Here is a 22,127-nt window from a genome sequence, read left to right on the forward strand (position 1 = left end):
GGAGCCGTGCGATCCGCCAGCACGGCACACGACAGCCGTGGAGCAAGGGGCCGGGTCACTGGCACGGTCTGCAGGGCTGTCATGCTCGGCGACAACCCGAGCCGCGCTGCGCGCTCTCCCGAGCAGGAGACCGGAATGATCCTGCGGGGCGGGCTGCCGGCAACGCCCCATTCACCGGCGGTCCCGGCTGGGCTTTCCCGGGTGCGAGGTCAGGCAGCGAGGCCCGCGGGCCTGCAGCCTCCGCAAGACTTCCCGGCCTGTTCCCGGGCCCGGCCCCTGGCCCCGCGCCGGTCCCTCAGCGGCGCCCCAGGCCCAGGCCCCGCCCGGGCAGGGGTGCGGTGAGCCGCCGGCGGGCCGGGCGGGCCGAGGCGGCGGCAGCGGGTGGGCACGACCGTCCGGCGGGGCGGGGCGGGGCGGTGGCGGGCACCGCCCTCGGGCCCTCCCCCCGCCCTCCCCCCGCCCCACCGCCCCCGGCCGCAGGCTCCGTCGGGGCCGGACTGGCGGAGCAGCCCCGAAGTTTGAGGAGCGGCCGGCGCCGCGGCCATGTGGCTGCTGTGGCTGCTGCTGGGCTCGGCGGGTGAGTGGGGGCGGCGGCGGCGTCCCGGGGTGCTGCCCGGGAGCGAGGGGGCGTGCTCCGCTCGGCGGAGGAGGGCGCCGGGGCCTCCCTGCCTCCCCTCGGCGGCTCGTTGCGGGCCGGGCCGGGGGCAGCGCCAGCCACCCCTCCCCTCGGCTCCTCTCCCCTCCCCCTGGCGGGCCGGGCGCGGGGAACCGCCTGCCCCGCCGCTCGCTGGGTGGGCCGTGCCGTGCCGTACCGTGCCGGGCGGGGATGCCCACGGCGGGGGCGTGCGCGCGTCTCTGTCCCCTTCCTCCCTCCCCTCAGGGCGTGCTCGGGGTGGTCCCGGCGCCGCCGCCGGGGGTGTGTGTGGGGCCGGCGTGAGGCGAGGCCCCTGGAGGGGTTAGCGGGGCCGGGGCGGGCGGGAAGGTTCCGGGGCGGCGGTTGGGGTCGGGCGTCCCTGGGCCGAGCCGGATGTCGAAGCCGCCTCCGGGCCGAAGGGGCCGTGGCCCCGCTGGTACAGCCCGGGCCGGGCCTACCCGGGCCCCCTTCTCCCTTCCGAGACCTTCCCGGGGCGGAGGAGGAGGCCGTCGCGGGTGCAGTTGACCCGCCGCCGGTGGGCAGGTGGGCTGGGCTGGTGGGGCCGCGGCGGGCTCTGCGCAGGGGTCGGTGCACTCAGGTGAAGCGCTTGGGCCCTACCTGGCTTCACTTGGGGTGGTGAAGGAGGATTTCGTACTTTTTATTCATATTAATCTTTGTAGAAACATGCCCCCCATGGTCGGCATATGTCTGTCAAAGTCGGCGAGTTGATGATGTTTTGTGCAGCTTTGCTGCAGGTGTGAATTATTTCTGCAACATGATCTTAGCGGGCGCTTTTCCAGACAGTGTAAGTAGCCTGGCTGCATGCTGCTGTGTCTGTTTCCGAATCACGCTTTGGCGATGAAGTGATGACACACAGTGGGTAAAACTCAGATTATCAAGTCTTATTTCTTTTTTTCTTTTTTTCGAAGAGTATTTGTTGTCATGAAGAACTGATAAGTTTCACAGCTTCCATGATAAAAGTTTGTTTCGAGTTTGGTGTAGATGGGTAGGAAGGAGAGAAGCGTACTAGGACTTGCACTGTTTTGAAATTATGTAACTCCAAACTTCAGCTGTGACATTCATAAGTTTTGTGTAGGTTTGGGTGTCTTTGCAGAACTATTTCAGCAGTTTCTTTTTTGGAAAGCTTCAGGCAAACCTCAGGTTTGTTTATCTGGATTGCGTTGCTTTCTTCCTTATTAATTTCTATTTTACTACAGTAATGTTGCTGAAATTTCACCTAATTATTCATAGCAAGGTGTTGAATATATTTGCTTGTAATATCACCCTTAGATTAACACAAAGGGTTCCATGCTACAAGATGCTGATCTTTACATACGACGATTTCCCAGCCACCCACACCCCATGTACCTGCTCCACCTTGGCCTGGAGGCAGTGACCAAGAAGACCTGTTTCTCATATGGAATTTAGTACTTCAGCTTTTCGACTGCAAACTGCCATTCTTGCACTACAGTTACCCTGCAGTTATTTAACTAGAGGCTCTGGCTTACTTTGGGGCAGATTCAAAGAGCTTTCTGAAACCTTTTGTTTTAATGTGTTCTGTTTTTATTTTGAAGAATGGGGTCTTTGGGGGTTTGTTTTTTAAATGTTGCTTCCTCTGTATATTTTGGCACCCCTGCAAGCTTCCCACAGGGAGAATTAGTTTGTCTCTGCCCGGCCTTCACTCTGTTTTGAATTTTAGTTCTGCTAACTCCTAAAAATACTATTTTTGCTGTTGAGTCTTTTTTGGGTACAGATGGGGAACCTTGAAACCTTGGGAATCAATTTCAGTTAACAGAAAATAAACACTGTATAGTGTCTCTGTCTAAACAGTTCTGTTAACATGCAGAAGTAACTGTTGACTTGGATTGTGTCAGTGAAGATTTGCAAGGCAAAGTTTGATCTTTTATTTGCATCTTTAGTCTTAATGTTATAGTTGGATCAAATAAGGTCTTTCAGGATCAAAAGCACTATCTGTATGAGAAAGGTTTTATCTTGTTATGATATATAGTGTGAACTTATATTAAACCAGGCTGATTTAATTTCAGTTTGTAATTGCAACTGATAATTGATCAGAAAGAGACTACTGATCTGAAGCTTTAACCTCTGTTCCCCGCACAGGAGCTCCCCATTCCCTTGCTTTCCTTTTCCAGTCCCCGCCTCATATCAAGTCTCATCAAGCTTCAGGCGTGTGCACACACATGCACACCCAGTTTCTTTCATCTCTCCGTGCTCTTGCCAGCATAAGCAGGTCGTGCTCAGTTCTGATGCCCTCCTGCTGCCCTGCATATGCCATGGTCTGACCCAGTTCCCAGTGCTTTACTTTGGCTCAGTGTCAGCCCAGGAGTTCCTGGATGTGGGTTAGGTCCTGCAAGGATTCCAGTTACCAGCTTAGACTGTAACAACATTATCGGTTTAAGTTAATATAGAAGAAGGTTTGTTAGTTAGAAAACAGACATCTATGTTTATCTTCTTCCACAGTTTGTATTACTTAAGTAATACAAGCTGAGCTGCACACAGTTACAGTGAGTTTAGGAAAGGATTGCTTCAGAGAATTGCAAGTACATTATAGCTGAATAAACCAATAAAATGTAAACAGTCCCTAAAAGAAAAATGAACTGTCTGTAATCCTGACTACCACTGTGCTGTCTCTTCAAGACAAAATTTTTTTTATTCAAAGAAACCTAAATCTACTGAATACATTTTGAACATAGATTTATGTAATTTTTTCTTCAACCTGTATATCGTCTGTTAAGGAGAGAAATGATGGCAGGAGTCACAGATATTTAGCTTTTCATACTTTTAAAAAGTATGATTACAAAGTGAGCGGAAAAGGAAGATTACTTTTTTTTCTGACAACTACAAACCTTCTTGTTTTAGCTGTGAAGTAGGTCTTAAAAATCAGCTGGCTGGAGAGTCAGAATGCAGCGCACAGCTGAATTCCAGAGTATGGTCCCCAAGGTATCACAGTTCAGTGTAAGGACCTTTCTGATGTGTAAGTCAAATATATAATGTAGATATTATACCTCTTAAAATATACTCAACTTGCTCTGTATTAAGGGGAGGCTTTTGTGTCTTGTTCCCTCCAGTCTTTTGGTCTAATACTGTTGGAATTGGGACCCTGTCCCACAGACAGCATAAACATGCAGGGTCACACATGTGATTTCATTGCAATTTGCAACTACATCTCAAAAGCTTGGAAAAAAAACAGAACATCCCCAAAATCAAGCAGGGGTAGGAGCTGCTTGAAGAGTTATGTTACCACGTTAATCTGCATTGTGTAATGTCTGCTAGCTTAAAACTTCCACGTGCTTCTAAGGAAATACTATGTATTTCCTTACATGGGTCCTCATTTGTACTGACATTCAGAGGTATTGCTTTTAGTAGAATTTCTTTGCTGAAAACCTCTATCTACTGCATGGGAAGAGCACTGCTGAATACCGTTCTGCTCTACTGCTGTCTAAGTAGAAAGAGCAAGAAAACCACTCTCTTCTTGGAGACTCGTGTCTGTCCTGTGTATACAGTAGATCTATTTCGTATTTTTGATGCAATCCTCTTAAAAACTCTTAAACTGGGTCTAGTGCTCCATAACCAGTGTTTGTGTCTCTCAGTACACAAGCCAGCTGCGGGCTTGTGTAGCATGTCAGTGTGTTAGAGATGGACAAGGATTCTTTTAGTAGCTTTGGCAAGTCAAGAAACTTCCAACTTGGCAAAGTAATAGGAGAAATAGGTGATACACAACAAGCATTGGATATTTGCTGAAGACGTAAGTCTGCCAGCGGTCATGATGAGAGCAGCCAGGAAATACATGCTGGGGAGAATGTTCGGGATTTCTCGCAGGAGCCAGTGCCCACAGACAGGTTCTCTCAGATCAGTTTCTGGTTATTGGATGACTGATGTTTGAGGCTATTGTCAGACTTTACTCTTGCAAGTACATTTTTGATGCAGGGATTGAAGTAAGCAGATGATGATTTTGTGGGTTTCATGTAAACTTTAGGGATTTTGAATAGTATCAGGGAAAAGGACGTGTCCTTGGCTAGACTTCTGTAGGTTCCTGTTGCTCCTTGGGTGTGGGCAGTTGCAGAGCCAAGGAGCTTCCAGCCGTCCCATCCCACTTGGGATAACTTTGCCAGAACAGTACCCTGCAGTTGCCAAGGCCTGTGAGGGTGAAAGCATGATTGCAATGTTGCAGTCACATGTTGTGATAGGAAGTGAAGATTGTTAACTATAAAATAGGTAGTAAAAATGCACCTTTTGTACAAATGTGAAATAATGTTGTAAGCTTACAGTCCTCAGTGCTCTCCCATACACTGGGAGACTAGCAAGCTCCATACTTCTTTGGATGAAAAAATTTCCTGGTGATACTATAATATGTTTATTGTGACAACAGTAACCTGCATCCTACTTCCATTTGTATGCTGATTATCTACCGGGTGAGGAATAAAATGGCTCCCTTTGCTGTAAATCTGGTAGACTGTAACAGGGAGGTGTTGGTTCGTTAGGCAGCAATGATGAAATGAGCTGAGGTTCAAGTATCTCTGTTTCAGGGCAGTAGTGTAGGAAGGCCAATACAAAATTGATTTATTACCTGGGGACAGACTGTGTTTTGTGTTTGGGGTTTTATTTATTTACTTTATTTTTCCAAACTAGTAGATCTTGCCAGAATAGTTTCTATGATACATCCTGTCCTGTGGTTGCTCTCTCTGTGTAAGCAGAAATTTAGTAATGGAGCAGGCCTGAAAAATCTGTAGTGTGAGATTTGCTGTGATGATAGCAGTGCTCTCCATTTCAGTATTTTGTCTGTTGTGGAAGCTAATGATGAGTTTTACGAATTGGTAGGAAGCCTTGTAGGCTGTCACTGTTCAATTGTCCTACCTGCTGCAGACTGAAGCTGTGGATGTCCTACCTTTGGTAGAAGGCACTCTGGTAAGTATTTAAATTGGCATTTTCAGGGTTTGAACTTGAAAACAGTTTCATTATCAGCAGGTAGGTTTTGAAGATGAGGAGGGAGAAAGATCTTATGTCTCAGTAATTGTTCTTGGGTTTGGGTGTTTTTGTCTTTTCAAGTATTCAAGCAAAACTCTTCTGCTCTGGCAAGATCTCATAACAGGATATGCTAAAATGCAGAATGGAATATTTCAAGTGAAACCAGTTTTAATGATGTATTTTAAGGTATCTCTAAAGTGAAACATTGAATGACAGACTGCCCTTTGCCTGAAATGTAAGTAGATCATGGCTGGAGGTAATTGTATAGTCAGCCATTAGTATAATCAGTTTATCATAAATTTACTGACTGCTGAAGAACTTTTGAGGGGGAGCTCATATGTTTTTAAAAAAAACCCCAACACAACAAAGATGAAAATTTAAACAAATAGCTTAAGAAAAACAAACAAAAAAAACTGGCAAACACCCCTGTGGAAAGCATTTAACTAAATAAGTATCTCTGATAATGAAACTTCTAACTTATATGATCAATGGAGGTTTGAATTTGCTGAGGACTGAGTGTGTATCCAGATACTTGCTTATTTGACACGTAGAAACTTGTTAAACTGCAGTTAACAGTTAATTTAAACTGATCATGTGTTTGAGCGTGTTTTTCATGTAGCCTCTTGTGCTAGTAAACTGTCAGATTAAAAGACAGTTTAAGCCAACCTTATGTTGCATGCTGCGTTGGCTATCAGGACAGAAAGTCCTTTTAAGGGAGAAGATGGTGTAATGCTAATTGGTTTTGGTGTGTGTTTGTGTTTCAATTTGCACATGGGGAATGCTGAGGCAGTGAGATTTCTAAATGGAGCCATTGGTCTCTGCTCGTTCTTGTTCTCGGCTGCTTGCACAGACAATCCATGTCTTGATTGCAAAGGAGCTTGTGGAATCAGATACCTAATTTAGTTGCAGCTTTTAGAAATATGTTCTCTTTGAAAATTTGAGAGAAATAATAGGTGGTTCCTGTTAGTGTGAGAAATGTGTTGAAGGACTGGGGAATCATGTGGGTGGATAATCAAAAGGGCCCAGATGAAGAAAAACAAAATGGAGGAGCAATTTGCGGGAGGGTGGCTGGTGAGAACTTTCTCCTCTGTGATCCTTAAGCCTTCTTCCTGCCATAGCCTGGACAATTGTGAACTTGGGCACAACAAAACATATCAAGCACAACTGCTTTTTGTGTATGAGTAAATGGTTGTGTAAGTTGCTGTGTCCCACTGTGTGACATGTCATAGTGAACAGGGAGCTGAGGTAATGAGTGGAAGGTGATGTGGCCATGAAACTCGGCTAAAATGATCTCTGTACTGTAAGAACGAGCTTTTAACCTACTGTGGGATCATTTAGGATTAGGGGCTGATGAACTCATAGCAGATCTGGGGAGGTCCCTGATACTGTGTCCTCTTAGCCAGGAGGTTTCAGTTTTAAAATGGATTTAGTATCTCTCAGGCAGTCTGTGAAGCTTGATTTATTAAAGGTTGGGAAGTGTATAAGTTGAATATGGTTAAGGTGTGCTGTTGTGTTATGAAATAGTTTGTTTCAATAGGGCCAAAAATACAGTTTTTCAGTTTTTAGTGCTATATTTCGTATTGGTCTATTTTTTTTCTTTAGTAGGGATCCTGATTTGTTTTTTTCTTTTAAATTAAAGGAAAATCCCCAAGTGCCACACCTTGCTATGAGTCTCTGGTGTCGGGATGTTACCTTTCATCTACTTAGATTATTATTCCAGATGGCTCCTGGGGAATGTGATGGGGAAGATTCCTGGTTTGGGGTTCTTTCATTGAAGATTTTTCAATGGAAACAAATTACATCAGATGAGGTAGCCTGTGTCGGTCTATTTTGAAACAGATGGGTTTATTGGATGAAAAGTTCAATTTTAAGTAACATTTTCCTGTGGGGATTTACCTCTGTTTTTGATAAAATGCAGTAATGTTACTGCAGCAAGTAGGTTGTGGTCCCATTAAACATTAAGATGTGAATTCTGGCTACGAAGTATTGCTTTGTGCTCAGATTCCTTCATTCCTTGGAGTCCTTTCTCTTGCTTTATATATTTTGCAGAAATTTATCACTTCAGTTGTTAACGAGTCAAATGATGCTTATAGCAGACAGAACGCAGTTGTCAGCCATATCTGTGTCAACTGAAGACTTGTACTCTGCTGGGCAAAGCTGTTCAGGGTTTTAGTGCTGCAGGATCTACTCAAGGTTGTATTACTGATCAGCAGTATGACTTTGGGCAAGATCTGTTTCTTTCCTTACTGTACTCACTTCCCTTTTACCTGTTTAATCAGGTTTTTTTGGACACCAACTCTCTTTCTTCCTATCTTTCTTTTATGGTATTAGTGCTACCCTAATTTTAGTCAAGAGCTATATGCTACAAATAACGGGCATATCTTTCTACAGTTCAAAATAGCTCTTTGCCTTGAAGAAATGTTCTGTCTTGCTGGTAGGAGTTGGATGCAAGATAAGTAGATTTTTCTTGATATGATGAATTTTTCTCAAGTATTCCTATTTTTCCTTTCTCTTCTTTTTCTTGTTGTTGTTACAGTAAAGTCATTAAGATTCTTCAAACAGAGGAATTTTAGGTTTAGAAAAATGTGAAACATGATGTAGACACACACATGGATTTTCATAATTATATCAATTTATTTGGCAAGTTGCACTTTTTCCCCTCCTCTTGTAAGGCAGGGTGAGAGTTGGCAACTTGTAGTACTGTTGCTTGTCCCGAGTACTCTTCACAGGTAACCTGTTGTGCAGTACTGTATTGAACCTGCTAGCCTAGTGGCTGCTTCACAGGGAACATGGTCATTGCCCACACATGGCTACAGAAGGTAACACTTCAAATTGTGTTTTTGAGTTTGGAGGCTGCAAATACAGTCTTGGGACTGGTATTCTGCTGCTATTCTCCTGATACAAGAATAAGTTATGTTAAGGGCTATTAAATGTTTCTGCTGGTCTTTCTATAAGCTTAGCTGAAATTCTGCAGCTAAAAATAGCCATTATTTCTCAGATTGTGAATCCCTTTCTTGTGAAATTCAAACTTCTTTCCCTTTTTTTGCCTGTATCCTTGTTCTCTTGTTCCAAAGCTGCATGCTGATGACTTAGTCTTCACTTGCTTCTTTCCATACCTGATTTGTCTTACCTCCCTCCTCCTTGCATCTCAGTACTCTTTCCTCCTTTTTTTTTTTGTGCCTCATGACCTCACCTGAAATTGTACCCGTTGGTGCATAGTTCTAGCCATGGATTTCCTCATCATGCCTTTGACTCTGTACTTATAAAAGAAAGAAGCTGGCATGTATGCTTATTATACCTATACCTACATGCTAGGATTGTATGCTTCTGTAGGCCAAAACTGCAGCTAGGAATTGTCGTCTTTCCCTTGCCTCTATCTATTGCAAGTGCTCTGCACCAGTCTGCCGCCTTTCTTTGGCTGCAGGCTGTGTCCCAGTTCATATCGCTATTCTGTAGTGAGAGTGCCTTTCCTGTACTTTGTGGTCCACTTCATCTTTCTTCTTGATTTGGATCTTAAATTCAATGGAGTATGAAATCACTGATATAGGAAACTTTGATGCATAGGATGATCTTAGGCTGCTGGTCTTGCTCTTCTACCTGTCCTTCCCCCTATCCGTTGCTTAGCTGTGCTGTGTGTTAAGGCCCAGGTTTGGGCTATGTTGAACTCCTGCTGTAGCTGAGTTTGGAAGGTAGTGTTTGGTTAGAGCAGACTGCTTGGGACTTGGTCTCCCTATGTTCCTGGTACAGTTTTACAAGTGAATTGTGCATCTTGAGCAAACTACTCAATTTCTCAGGGATCATTTATGAAGTACAGTTAATATTTACTTGACACGCAGTGTGAGGTGTGCGTGTATAAATGGCTAAATAATTTGTGAATGTGAGCACTGTTAGAGAGATTGATATAAAGTATGCTAGAGCAGCTCCTCATGTTGTTAAATATGCAGAGTAGCTCTACTTTGCTTCACCTGCCAAAGCGCATCAGTTCTTCATGAACAGATAAATTGATAGAGTCAGCACTTAGGACCTCCAAAGGAAACACATTGTGGTCAATGAACTTCAAAGGCAAAATAATTCCTCTAACTTGCTAACCAGTCTCCTGTCAACGGCACAAGTTGCTTTTGTGGCTAGGGCCAAAACTATGCAATCTTAAGACCTGGGCAGAACTGCACACTACTAAAACAAATATATGGCTAACTGGAACCTAAAGAGCATGTATTTTGTCTTGAGGAGAATGGCCGTCTACCAGAAGAGTTTGGAGCTCTGATGCTGATCTCGGATGGGTGATCTTGGGGATAGCGGACTAAATCTTCCATGATATGAACAACAGTAAGAAACATGTCTTATCAAGGACTTGGCATCATGTGAGACAGTCTACAGCTTTGCTTGTTCGGGTAACTGGAAAGACACAATGCAGATGCTGAGATCAAGATCCGCTCAGGCTGGCAGAATGCAAACTGTGTTTGTGAAATCCTGGAGTCTGGAAGAACTGTACTTACTGCTCAATCAGTTTTAAAAGACTAACTCATTAAACTAATTAGGCATATTTCAAAATTGGCTAACAAGCAACAACAGTGTGTTTGTGGTGATTGCTGTCTATTCAAACTCAAAAAAAGGCTTTTTTTCTTTTAAGACAAGTCTTTGAAAGGTGGAGAGGGACAAAAAAATCCATGTGGCTGATGTTAGTCACACCTCTTAATAAAGTGCTGGCTGAATTTCAAATACCTGATTGTGAGTGAAATAAAAGCCTGTATGGAGTTACAGGTTAAGAACTGAAAAAAAACCTCAAAAAAACAAACACCCCCCCCCCCCAAAGATTGCGAACTTTTAAATGAACAGATCATTCATTTTACCATGTAACTGAGGTTCTGCATGTTAAACTTGCCCTTTATTAAATCAAATCCTGTTGGAATTCTGATTTACGTTCTCTAAGAAATTTTTGTTTGCTAGCCATTTCTTAAAAGGTGAGATCTACCTCCACTTGTTAGGCATTTTCAATCTTGTGAATGTACTGGCTTTGAATATCAGCAAGCGTGACGGTAAGAGAAGAGTGAAGCCCTGCAATATTTCAGCCTGAGCTCTCAAACAAACCACAAGCATTTGTCCTTTTACAGTCAGATGGAGGGCTTCCCCCTAGATCTGCAAGCAGTATGTGAGTTTCAGGAACCAATTCTTTTTTGCTCCTCTGAAAAGGAGCCACCGTGTTCAGTGAACAAATCAGGAGTGTACTTCTGACCAAAGATCAAAATGATCTGACTAGAAACAGAGTACCTGGAAGATAAAAAGGATGTTAATAGTAGAGTTCCTAAGAATATTTATAAACAATATGAATTGGCAGTACCAGTTGTACCCTAAAAATCTTCCATGAGGAGTCTTAGCTTCTAAATTGCAAGTTTGAGGTAGTGTTGTCAGTTTTTTTTTTCCTATAAGGATTGGTGATAGCGTCACACTTTTTTGAAACATTTTTTCATTGAAACCTTTCTCTTCCAAAAAAGAGTCCAAAACAGTTTCAGTGACCTTATTTCATACTTGAATTATATGTCCATATGTAGGAGCACAATAGCCATTTTTCTTCCTCCTTCTAGTTTTCATAAAATGTAGAAAAAAATGGTTTACAGCATAATTTCCTATTTGCACTGCATCTTCAAGTGATCTTCTTTTTGAAATACCTGTCCTTTTCAACAACTGAGATACTAGTAGACATTTCATGGAGAACTCCTGATTCAGAGTTCCTGGATGTAGGCTCTTTTGAGGTAACATATAAAAGTGTTTGTCTCTCAGTTATATCAGCAGAGTCCACCCAAAAGTAGCAGGTACTTGATGGTGTTGGTTTGCACAGCTATACTTTTTCATCAGTCTCACTTTTTTAATATAGTATAGAAAGCTTTTGCCATTCTTATGCAAAACTATGCATATTAGTTACAGCAGAAATGCCCAGTGTCTCTTCCTGCAGCAGCTTTGATAACTTTCAAGCTTTCAAAGTTAAAGGCTCTCTACTTATTAATTGCTTCTACATGAGTTAGGCTTTGGTGTCTAATCAGATTGGGTATCCTTAAAATTTCTAATGGCATGCTTGAAAAACTGCCAATGGACTATATAGGTTTTCTGATGAATTGTTTTAATGGAGCTCTGCCTTGCTATTTGGTTAACAGTCTTCAGGGTAGCCTCAGGCTGCTTACTTTCCAATTTCCTTGTGTTATCTGTAGATAAATGTCCACCTTATTGGAGCTTAATGGCCAATTAGCTGAGTCAAATGAAATCTGAAAATACAAAAAGCAGTTCTGATCACTGGCAGGATATTCTTGTCCTAACTGAGGTTGAATCCAGAGTTGCTGGCCTGCTGACTGCCATTGCTCCTTGTAAGTAGTCTCATGGGGAAACTGTGTTCAGCCTGTAGAGCATGGTTTAGCTATTTTTTCCCTGCAGTGTTGGTGCTTCATTTCTTTGCTCATCAGCCATTGCAAAATTAGGCAGTCCACTTCTGTGAACAGACTTTCCCATTTAAGAAGCGATCAATGTAACTTCCTTTGGGCCTGTATCGAAGAGACCTGTGTAAGGCCCGTCAGATCCTGTTAAAATTAAACCCACATGACTTACTTAGACTTCTAAAATACCTGGTGGTTATCCCTGGTTTGGACGGGAAGCATGTCTGATATGGGATATCTCAAAGGGGCAGTGACTTTTGGGAAATAGGGCACTCTTTCCACGTTTGCCAGTCTGGCCCTTGAAGGTGGGATGAGTTGGGTGTTTGCAAACATGAGCCTTGCAAGCTACTTTGTGCATCCCTGTAAGAAAACTAACTTGGCACAGATTTAGTAAATATTCTAGTGGTGTTTACTTTGGAAGGACTCTGTTTGACCAGTTGTTTTGGAAAAAATGTGTTATTGAAATACTGCAGTAAATGTTTTGGTTAGAGAACAGTTTGAGTGAACTCTACTGTCAAAACTAAACCCTAGGTGTAAGCAGCTGTACCAAAAGCTAGTCATTGCATGTTTCCAGGGCAAAGTCATTTTGGACACCTGGAAATGTACAGATTCATAATCTGTTTCTAAACAAGTTTCCCAAGTTGTTCCCTTCTCCTCCCACAAATCACACCCCAGCATTAAACAAAAGTAAGGGGTAGGTATGTATGCATGCAAGAGGAAAACAAAAATTGACACCATACCAGGGGTTCTTATTGAGCCCCCAGGAGTATAAAGAAGAGGGCAGTTAATTTTTGTATCTAAAGTGACTTGAATTTTCTAGGTCTGGGGGATCACTTATCTCTATAGAGTCATTGTATGAACCAAGTCTAGTTGGTAGTTGAACAGGCGGGAGTTTGGGAAGTTGGAGTTTCATCTGTTATAGGGTGGGCCTACCTATATTTTAATCAGAATCAAAACAGTTTATATATTTGGAAAACTGCTGATCAGTATATGTCTTCAGGTACCCATTTCCTCAGCATCTGAACAGCATGGAAACATAAATTATGGATGCTTGCAGCATTCCCATGGGATAGGAAAGCATTAGTAATCATTAACAGATAAGGAAAACTGAAGCCAAGGAAAGCAGAGTAATATGATCATATAAGACATCTGTGGCAGGGCTGAACCCTGTCTCCGGTCTTCTCAAATTCCACCCAGAAAGCTGCCCTTTCTTGAAAGGGATCCTGTCTGCAAGGCTGGACTATGTCGCAAGTACTGACGTTAATCTTCCTCCTCCTGAAGCTTACGTTGCCAACATTCCTGTCCAGGAGTGGACTAGGAGTCAGCACACTAGCATTAAAGCATTGTGTTGTTTAACGCAGCATTGCAGTGTTTAACGCCAGTTGGATGACACATGGCTGCCAGTTTGTAAAGCTGAATCTGTGTCTGCCTCAACTCTGGCAACTGCTGTTGATGATGAAAGCTCTAGGAGTGTGAGAGACTTAACGTTTAAGTGCATGTAGACAGTATATAGGGCTGTACGCTTGGTAAGCTTGATAAAGAATTGGGAAGGGGCAGGATAGATAACACAATGTGCAGTGAATGCTCGTGTCCTCCTGTGTCTGTTTGGTTTTTAATAGTACAAATAGATAATGGCATTACTGGAAGGCTCAGGAGTGAAGTACAGTAGGAGTAGACTGAGTTCTCTTTCCTGTATTATTTTTATGCGTTAGTGATAGGAAATGTGCCTGTGTGGTATTACTGACAGCCTTAGGTGGCTGGCAAGTGTTTTAAATCCACGACTGAATTCCTTAGCTTTCTACTGAGTTTATAGTTGAATGTATTTGTGTTTGCAAAAAAGTTGGCTGACTTGGAGACATGCTGTGCACGGACTTAAAGTACCTTGAAATAGTAGGACTTGAAGACCTTTGCTTTCTCAGGGGCAAATTCTGCCACTGAACATATGTTGTAGATCCCATTTTAAAGTGTTTTTTCCCTGGCTCCCATTTTGCTGCCCTTTACTTTGAACACAGCCTCTCCCCCCCCCCCCCCCCCCCCCCCCCCCCCCCCGCCGCTTTGAGAAGGTAGTAAGATGTGGTTACTGAAATTATTGAATTTTGTACATGGAGCACTTACTGTGCCTCTTTGAAATGGGAATATTTTACACATGGGTAGAGTAGGACACAAATCAAGGTGATGTGTGGTCATGTACAAATAGAACTAAGATAACATCCTAGAGCTGATGGTGATGCTTGGCAGTGCATAACATCAGGCAAATTGTTTGCTGTCTGCCTTGCTTTGTGCCTTACTTAAAATGGAGATACCACTTACCCACCTCAGTTTCTTTAGTTTCATAAATGCTGGTAAAGTGCTCAGTTCCCCAAAGTGAGTGTCATCAGTAATTCATTATCACTTAATTGCTGGAGCTGATTTCTGATTGATTTGGTAAGTAGGACACTAGGAAATGGTATGTTTCCCCTGTCAGTTCCACTTCACTGCTTTTGCCAGCGTTTCATGGGGGAGTTGTCCACATGCCTTTTAACTCTTCTTCCATGGATGCTTTGCCCTAGGGCCACAATAAAAGTGGAGGAGCTTACAAGAAGAATGGGGCAAACAGCATCAGATGGGGTTGTGGATTTCTTTTTGCATCAACAGCATGTCCAAGAAAGGCTGAACCGCAGATGGGCTGGAGTTGGAGAGCTCAGCCCTGCAGGTATGACACACTGTCACTGTGTGTCACTTCTGTTTCTCTTGTCCAGATAGAGAGGCTTCTCCTGGACTGCTGTCTTTTCTTCCTGCTGGTGCTCAAAGTGCTTAAAGGTCTGCTACTTTTTGTCTGATGCTGTTGCCTATAAGCTTGGCTGAGAAGGCTGTTTCAGTTGTCCCTTATATATCCCTACTTTGAATCACGTGTGAGCTATTTCTGATGGTTTTCCTTCATAATGGGAATACATAGTTTTGGAGTGGATGACAATTGTAGTTATATTTTGCTTTCTTTATGTGAGGAATGTACTTTAAATCGTACCGTCAGAGGTGAGGATTTGGAATTATGCAGGTTCTCCTTCCAGTGTTTCCTGACTGCAAAAGGGCAAATGCCTCCAGTCTCCCAGGGTGCAGTATGGCAGATTTCTTTTCTGGCAGCAGTTTGGACACTGGAGAGTGGAACTTTAAAATAGATGTCCTGGAAAATATATGGTGCTTATTTTTATTAGCATAGGATAGTCTCTGTTCTATGTAAGATATGAACTAGAATACAAATGAGGAAGCAGTGCAGTATCACAGTCTCTTGCATACCTAGAAATGAGAGGTGGGGAAGGACTGTTGGTTTATCCGTATAGTTTATCCCCTAGGGCTACTGTAAGTGTCTCTCATCCACCTTGTTGGATGAAAGTCCAAAGGTAAGTAACAACAGGACTTTAATCATAGTATCTTCTGATTGCTTTCTTATGGTTTGAGACGTTGTCTTTACCTTGCAGAATCTGAACCATTGAACACCTGTGCAGGGTTTGACAATGAGAAACATTTCCAAAGGCTGTGCTACATCTTAAAAACAGCACACAGTCTGTTGGAGCATGTCCTTCATCTGAGTCTGGTTTGCCAAGGAGGTGTTAGAAGGGAATGTGTTGTATTTTGGGTTTTTGGGCTTTTTTTTTTTGTATAGACATACATAGTTTCCAAATGGATTCAGTTCTATCTTAAACACCTATCAAGAATTATTTTGTTACTCTTTTTATACATTTTTGAGGCCGTGTGTCCAGATTCTTCTCTTTAAATGAACTTACATGGATATGTTTCAGTGCGTTGACTCTGTTTTAAACTGCTATGAATATAAAAATGCATTGACAGCCCAGTTCTCAGAAATAAGTCTCTTTGTTTTGAGGTGTTCTTATGTCTTTAAACTTCATTGAAATGACAGGGCTGGAAAGAACACCACTGTCGCTAAGCTGCTTTGTGGGATTCCCTAAAGACTACTTCTTTCTTGTTTCAATTTCCAGTTAGCAAACTTCCTTTAAAAAGTGTTGGTTTCAAAATGAAATTTCAAATGATGACATTTCATTTAAAACTGAAAGAAGTTAATCTTTTCAGCCAGCTGCACTTTGTTCTGTTCACAGTGTCACTCTTACCTCTCTTCAGAGGAAGAGGAGGAAAATAACTGGACACAAAAGATGCTGTTACTTTGAGTGAATAGTTTTCCACGGAGGAGGAGTTAAAACTGAGAGTTTTGACTTGAATTCGTTGTGGCTAGGATATCTTGAGCAGTAATGTACCTGCACAATATATTCCTGAATCTGTTCTTTAATGTCTCATGGAAAAATTTATTGTAGACTTTTCTAGGCAGCAAATTGAGAAGGGGAAAATAGTAGTTTTAAGCTCCATGTACAATGGCTTAAACCTTCACTTTCCACAAACAAAATGCTTGATTCTGTGCTCCCTTTCACCAGTGAGATTTTAACAGCTTCAGAGGAGCAACTCCAATGTAAAACTGGCACAACAGAAGGAGGAATCGAGACTTGGGCTGGTCTATGGGGAAGGAGTTAATTGGATTTCGGTTTCCAGTGGCACACTCGAGTTTTGTGCTCTGGTTGGGGGATATGTGGTGGGAAGGAAGCTTATTCTGTCTACACATTTAAAGTTTTACTGTGGTTTTCATCTTGCCATGCAAAATTTTTTGTGCTAAATAAGTGTTTGATCACAAAACATCTGTTAGCATGTGCTTCTTGCTGACAAGGTGCTTCTGAAACACAGAAGATATATTGACGTACTGGAAAAGTTGTGGTGTCACCTGTCTCTGGCAGTCGCTGTGAATGACATGACAATCTGCTGTGTCTGAGCCTGATGAGAAATGTCATCCAGGTACCCAAGTCTATTGTGTCAGTATCGTGTGGCCCTTCCTAAAACATGTTGTTTACAGGATTATCTGAAATATACTGAGAAATTCTTAATGGGCACTCAAATAATGACAGTAATGAAGCTGCAAAGTTACCTTGTTGGTAGAAGTCTCTGTGAGAAAGTCTTCCTGCGTTTGGGATGAACCTTCCTGACTGCTGAAAGATTCTCTGTACCATTGACAGTAGAGTTTTAGAGGAAATAAGAAATTAATTTTCCCCAGAGAGGTAATTTCTTTGTAATTGGATTTCTGATTGTATCTTCTTTACAGCTGCCAGCTAGCTGAGAGGACTCATGTTGCCACTGCTGCTTGTTCCTTGTGTGTTGCCCCCTCCTTCTCTTTGGAGTCAGCGTATGGCATGTTATAGATGAGATGCTGATCATGTGAGTAATCTTAGTGACTGTGTAAGTGGAAAGGAAGCAAGAACTTTCATCATCAGCTTAAGGACGTCTGTGTTTGGGACATTGTATCATAGACATGTTCAGGTGTCCTTCTTTGAGTTCCCACATGGAATGGATTAGTGTTATTTGGTGGTGGTAACACTTAACTGAACTTAAGTTTGTGCAGTTATCAGCTGTAGTGCAGTCAATACTTAGAGTATTCCTTTTAAAGTCTTTGGAAATCAAAGAGCTAGTGGACAATTTAAGTGCTGCTGGCTGAGCCCCATATCATCTGCTTTGTTTATGAAACACATGAATATGGTGTAGGACACTTAAAACCTGTGTTGTGTTTGCTAAGAACGAAGTTGTTTGGTGCTAGAGTCCTGGGCAAGTTTTAGCATTACATTATATTTTCTGTATCTTAGTTTTCCCTTTATACTTCAGCTGGTTCACAGAGTGTGGGTCAGTGTACATGGTCAAAAGTAATATTATTTTTGTGTTAACTTCCCGAATCAGAAATACCCATATACATAACTTGCAGTGAAGCAACGAGTGCATAAATATTTCCTTTCTATGTTATAGACTATATTGTGTTTGAATATGTGAAAATTAATTGCATAGGAGGTTAGGAAAATGGGAAAGACCTATAGTAATCACGTTCAGCCTTTTTTTGAGTGATTAAAAAATTTAAGTTAAATGAATTGTATTTGGTAATTGAGCTTCACACCTTTTTCCTTTTTAAAAGGGACTAACCCTTGAACAAAAGAGAAACCCTGTTGCTTAAGTAGACAGCAAAGACAATTGAAGAGAAGTGCTTTCAATATAATGGACAAATATACAGTTAATTTCTCCTGCAACCAATCCAGTTACTTGGCCATTAACAGTTAAATTATTAATGAAGTATTGCTGAAGGAAGCCACTCCTGACTGTTGGCTATCATCTCTCCTCTATGCTAGTTGCCAGGGTCACAGGAGTCTCGTTCCACGTGAAGCAGTGTGAGATGCAGACAGGCTTTCTTCCAGACTTGAAGTGGAGAATGTGGCTGAGTTGTTGGTGTCTTTCACAAAACTCAGTTTTTCTAGTTCTTGAATGTAAGGAATTTACTTTTACATTACAATGAATGACGAGCAGCTTCTTACATACTGGCAAACGAAGGCCTGTCTGGAATGAATTGGTCTGGGAGGCACTTGCATGGGTCTCTCTGAAAACAGAACAGCCTGATGTATTGTGTAATATATGAGGTCACAGGTTATCCAGTGACATCACCTGTCTCTCATGATGGTGCTTATCCTATGTCCTAGACAGTATGGCTTATTGTCTTCTGCTAATGTGTGATGTCTTCTGCTAACAGGATGGTATAGCTGTCCTGTTAAATTGCTGTGACAGGGTGTCACTAAGCATTAGTGTTTATAAAGAAGAAAGCGCCCTTTATTGGAAGCATCTTGAAGGATAGTGACGTTTTTGTTTATAATAAAAGCAAGATTAAAAAAGGTCCTGAATTCATGGTCTGTATGACCTAAGCGCAGGATTCATCTTCTTGGCCAAAATATTTTTGCCTTTGTAAGAGTGATTTTTGTGCTAAAGTACTGATCTCCATATACTTCCGTAACTTGCCAGTATTGGGAAGTATAAGTGAAGGGAAAATTTAGGGAAGATAATTGTATTAAATGAAAGCCCCCTCCTACTTCTCTTGTAGGAGGAAATTCTTTGCCCTTTTTAAATTTTTTTTTTTCATTTTCTTTGCATCTTGTCGGAAGTAGGTGATCTCTTTCTGAAGTGTTTAACTAATTTTCCAAAGTTATAGCAGGGTGTCCTGGTTTCAGCTGGGATAGAGTTAATTTTCTTCCTAGTAGCTGGTACAGTGCTGTGTTCTGGATTTAGCATGAGAATAATGTTGATAACACACTGATGTTTTAATTGTTGCGAAGTAGTGCTTACACTAGTCAAGGACTTTTCAGCTTCCCATGCTCTACAGACTGAGAAGGCTGGAGGTGCACCAGAAGCTGGGAGGGGGCACAGCCAGGACAGCTGACCCCAACTGGCCAAAGGGATATTCCATACCATGTGACATCATGCTCAGTATATAAACTGGGGGAAAGCTGGCTGGGGGGGCCGCTGCTCGGGAACTGGCTGGGCATTGGTCAGCAGGTGGTGAGCAATTGCACTGTGCATCGCTTGCTTTGTATCTTCTTCTTCTTCTTCTTCTTCTTCTTCTTCTTCTTCTTCTTCTTCTTCTTCTTCTTCTTCTTCTTCTTCTTCTTCTTATTATTATTATTATTATTATTATTATTATTATTTTATTTCAATTATTAAACTGTTTTTATCTCAACCCACGAGTTTTCCCACTTTTACTCTTCCGATTCTCTCCCCCATCCCACTGGGGGGGGGAGAGTGAGCGAGCAGCTGTGTGGTGCTCAGTTGCTGGCTGAGGCTAAACCAAGACACGGGGTCTATTACCTCACCTGTGAGGTCTGTTTCTCTGATCCTAATGAAGTGGATTCAGGGAAGAGAGAAAACCTCAGCATATGGATGATTGCAGTTTACTGGGCTTTCCGACTGGGAAGGTGGGAGCTGTGAGACTGCAACTCTTTGACAGAAGATCTGAACAGAATGTGTCAGCTTGTCTTTCAAGAAAAGTAAAAATTATTGCAATAGCTGGGAATCAAAATTAAAGAAATGAGTCTATGAAGAATCTTGGGTGCCTTTTTAAGGATCTTTATTGCTCTCAAGTGTTTTCAATTCAGGTTTCCCCAGGAGAAAAAGGAGTTTTGAATGTTAAGCAAGATTCCCATTCTCTTAAATATGGGCCCATGTGTTTAAAGGAAGGCTATGTGTGGCAGCAGCTCCAGTGCTGAGACTGAAAATCTTGGTAAGTCTGGAGTAAGTCTGCCTAGGTACTTTGTTAGAAAACCAAATGAGTGGCAGTCAGTATGGGCTGCAAGTGGGTTGAGACATTGTTTTGTCAAGTAAGAATTAGAGTTATCGTAACAGCAGTGATACACAGACACGATGGCTCATGGAAATGCAAAGGCTGCTTTGCTTGGTTGCTGCTGTTGCACATTTGTGGAGGAGGAGAAACCTTTGCTAGTGCCCATATGTGTTACACTAGCTGTCTATTTTGATGGCAATGGCTGTCAGTCTAACAGTATATATTACCTACCAGAGTGTCCTTAAAAATATCTATTATGTACAGTTTTCATTGTCTTCTGAACTTCTTGTAGTGTGTGGGAAGGACAGAAAGGACGGTGCAAATGTGTGAGTGGTAGTGAGAGCGCCACAGTTAGAGCTAGCCAGTTGCTGCTTTCTTGGGGCTGTAAAAGAAATTTGAACATGGTTGTTAGGGAGAAAATACGTTCAGGTTGTCCTTGTATTCCAAAGATGTCTCTTCTTGTTTGCCTTATCTTACCCAGATTTGCTAGCTGCTTGGCAGAAATCTTGGCATTGCTTGGCACTAGCAATTCTCTGCTCATTGATGTGAAAGAAATGCCTGTTGAAACTCAGAAATGCACAGTTTTGAGCTGTGCTGCCTTTGTCATTATCCAGTCAATACAGTCTGATTTTTCTTATTTCTTTCCAGAGATTAGGGGAAAAAATAGACAAGCTTTCATAAAGTGTGGTATCTTTCTTTTAATTCTGATTAATCAAATACAGTCTCTACCAGTAAAAAAGCACGATGTGTGAGACCCACTATGCTAAATTTACACCCTGTAATTTTCAGACATTAGTTACCGCTAAATTGGCAGGGTGACTGGAGCCAAATATACCTGCTTTGCAATTATATCTGCTGGGTTGGTATTTATGGGAATGGCCAACTAGGCCAATGAGACTCAAAATTAAAATTAACCCTTAATGGCAACATACTGAAACTGCTGTTTCATTAGTGTGTTCATCAAGGCTCTCGAGAACGTCCATTATGGCCAGTCTCAGGTGCTACTGCAAGTGATAATGCTTGCTTCCCTAGAACCTTGGAAAAAAATTGACAAATTATGAACTTAGTGCATCATAAGTTTCAGTTTGGGTTTTGTGTGAAAACAAATGTATCCTGCCTTGGAACCAAGTAGATATGCACTTTGAGAATAAAAACTTTATTATTGTATATGTAGAAGCCATGTCTTTTGCCTGGGTATCTTGAGTTCTCTGGGTTACTGAGATATTATGGACTTTTGTTTTTGTTGAAAACTTTCACGAAATTCCTGAGACCTTGTCTGTTCCTTCTGGTCCCCATCTGTGTAACTCTGTAGGTGATTCCCCAGCTCACTGGTTTGCTCTGCAGCTCTCCCAGCATTTGCCAGTTTGGTGCTCTCTGTCTGGATGTGTCTTTGCCCCGGCTTCTTCAGAAAGTACGCTTTGTAGCATACATAAATATGATGGGTGCCAGGAGGAATGTGGTGCTTTCAGAGTTTGTTTAACCAGCAAAGTGAAGCATGGGGTTATAGAAAGGTTTTGGAGATGTCCTGAGTTTTGATTTGGCTCAGGAAGAATTGGATAGGAATTCTTCATCAGGAAGAATACCTGATGAAAAAAATGTTGAGTGAAGCCTTAAAAGACAAAAATGGGTTCGTAGTTAACCAGAAACTTATTAATTTTTGTTAACTCGGAGTTTGTCCGGAGTTTTACCCATCTGAGTAAAACACATCCAGGTTTGGAAGCTGCAAGTGGCTCAAGTGAGACACCGAAAATATTTGGATTAATTAGGGGTTGAAGTACATAAATGCTTATTCCTTCTTAACTAGAGTGTACTGGGAAGCTTCTCTTCAAGACTTTGTCTAATGGGCACTTTGAGTAGGGTGGCATAAATTTTTTTTTTCCTTTCGAGGCCGGGATAGACTTCTAAAAAGCAG

The 22,127-nt window shown here is 42.3% G+C and overlaps 1 protein-coding gene across 4 annotated transcripts in view; it reads left to right on the plus strand.

The window, feature by feature from the left end:
* Positions 1 to 507: 507 nt before the first annotated feature.
* Positions 508 to 22,127, plus strand: part of LDLRAD3 (low density lipoprotein receptor class A domain containing 3) — a 115,133-nt gene continuing 93,513 nt past the window's right edge. For all 4 annotated transcript variants that reach the window (XM_076344369.1, XM_076344370.1, XM_076344371.1 and 1 more), the window contains exon 1: positions 508 to 577. In XM_076344369.1, coding sequence (XP_076200484.1) covers positions 544 to 577 — 34 coding nt within the window. In that variant the 5' untranslated portion in view covers positions 508 to 543. The remainder of the gene's footprint in view (positions 578 to 22,127) is intronic.

This window comes from Aptenodytes patagonicus, chromosome 7, assembly GCF_965638725.1.
Source record: "Aptenodytes patagonicus chromosome 7, bAptPat1.pri.cur, whole genome shotgun sequence".
Lineage (NCBI taxonomy): Eukaryota > Metazoa > Chordata > Aves > Sphenisciformes > Spheniscidae > Aptenodytes > Aptenodytes patagonicus.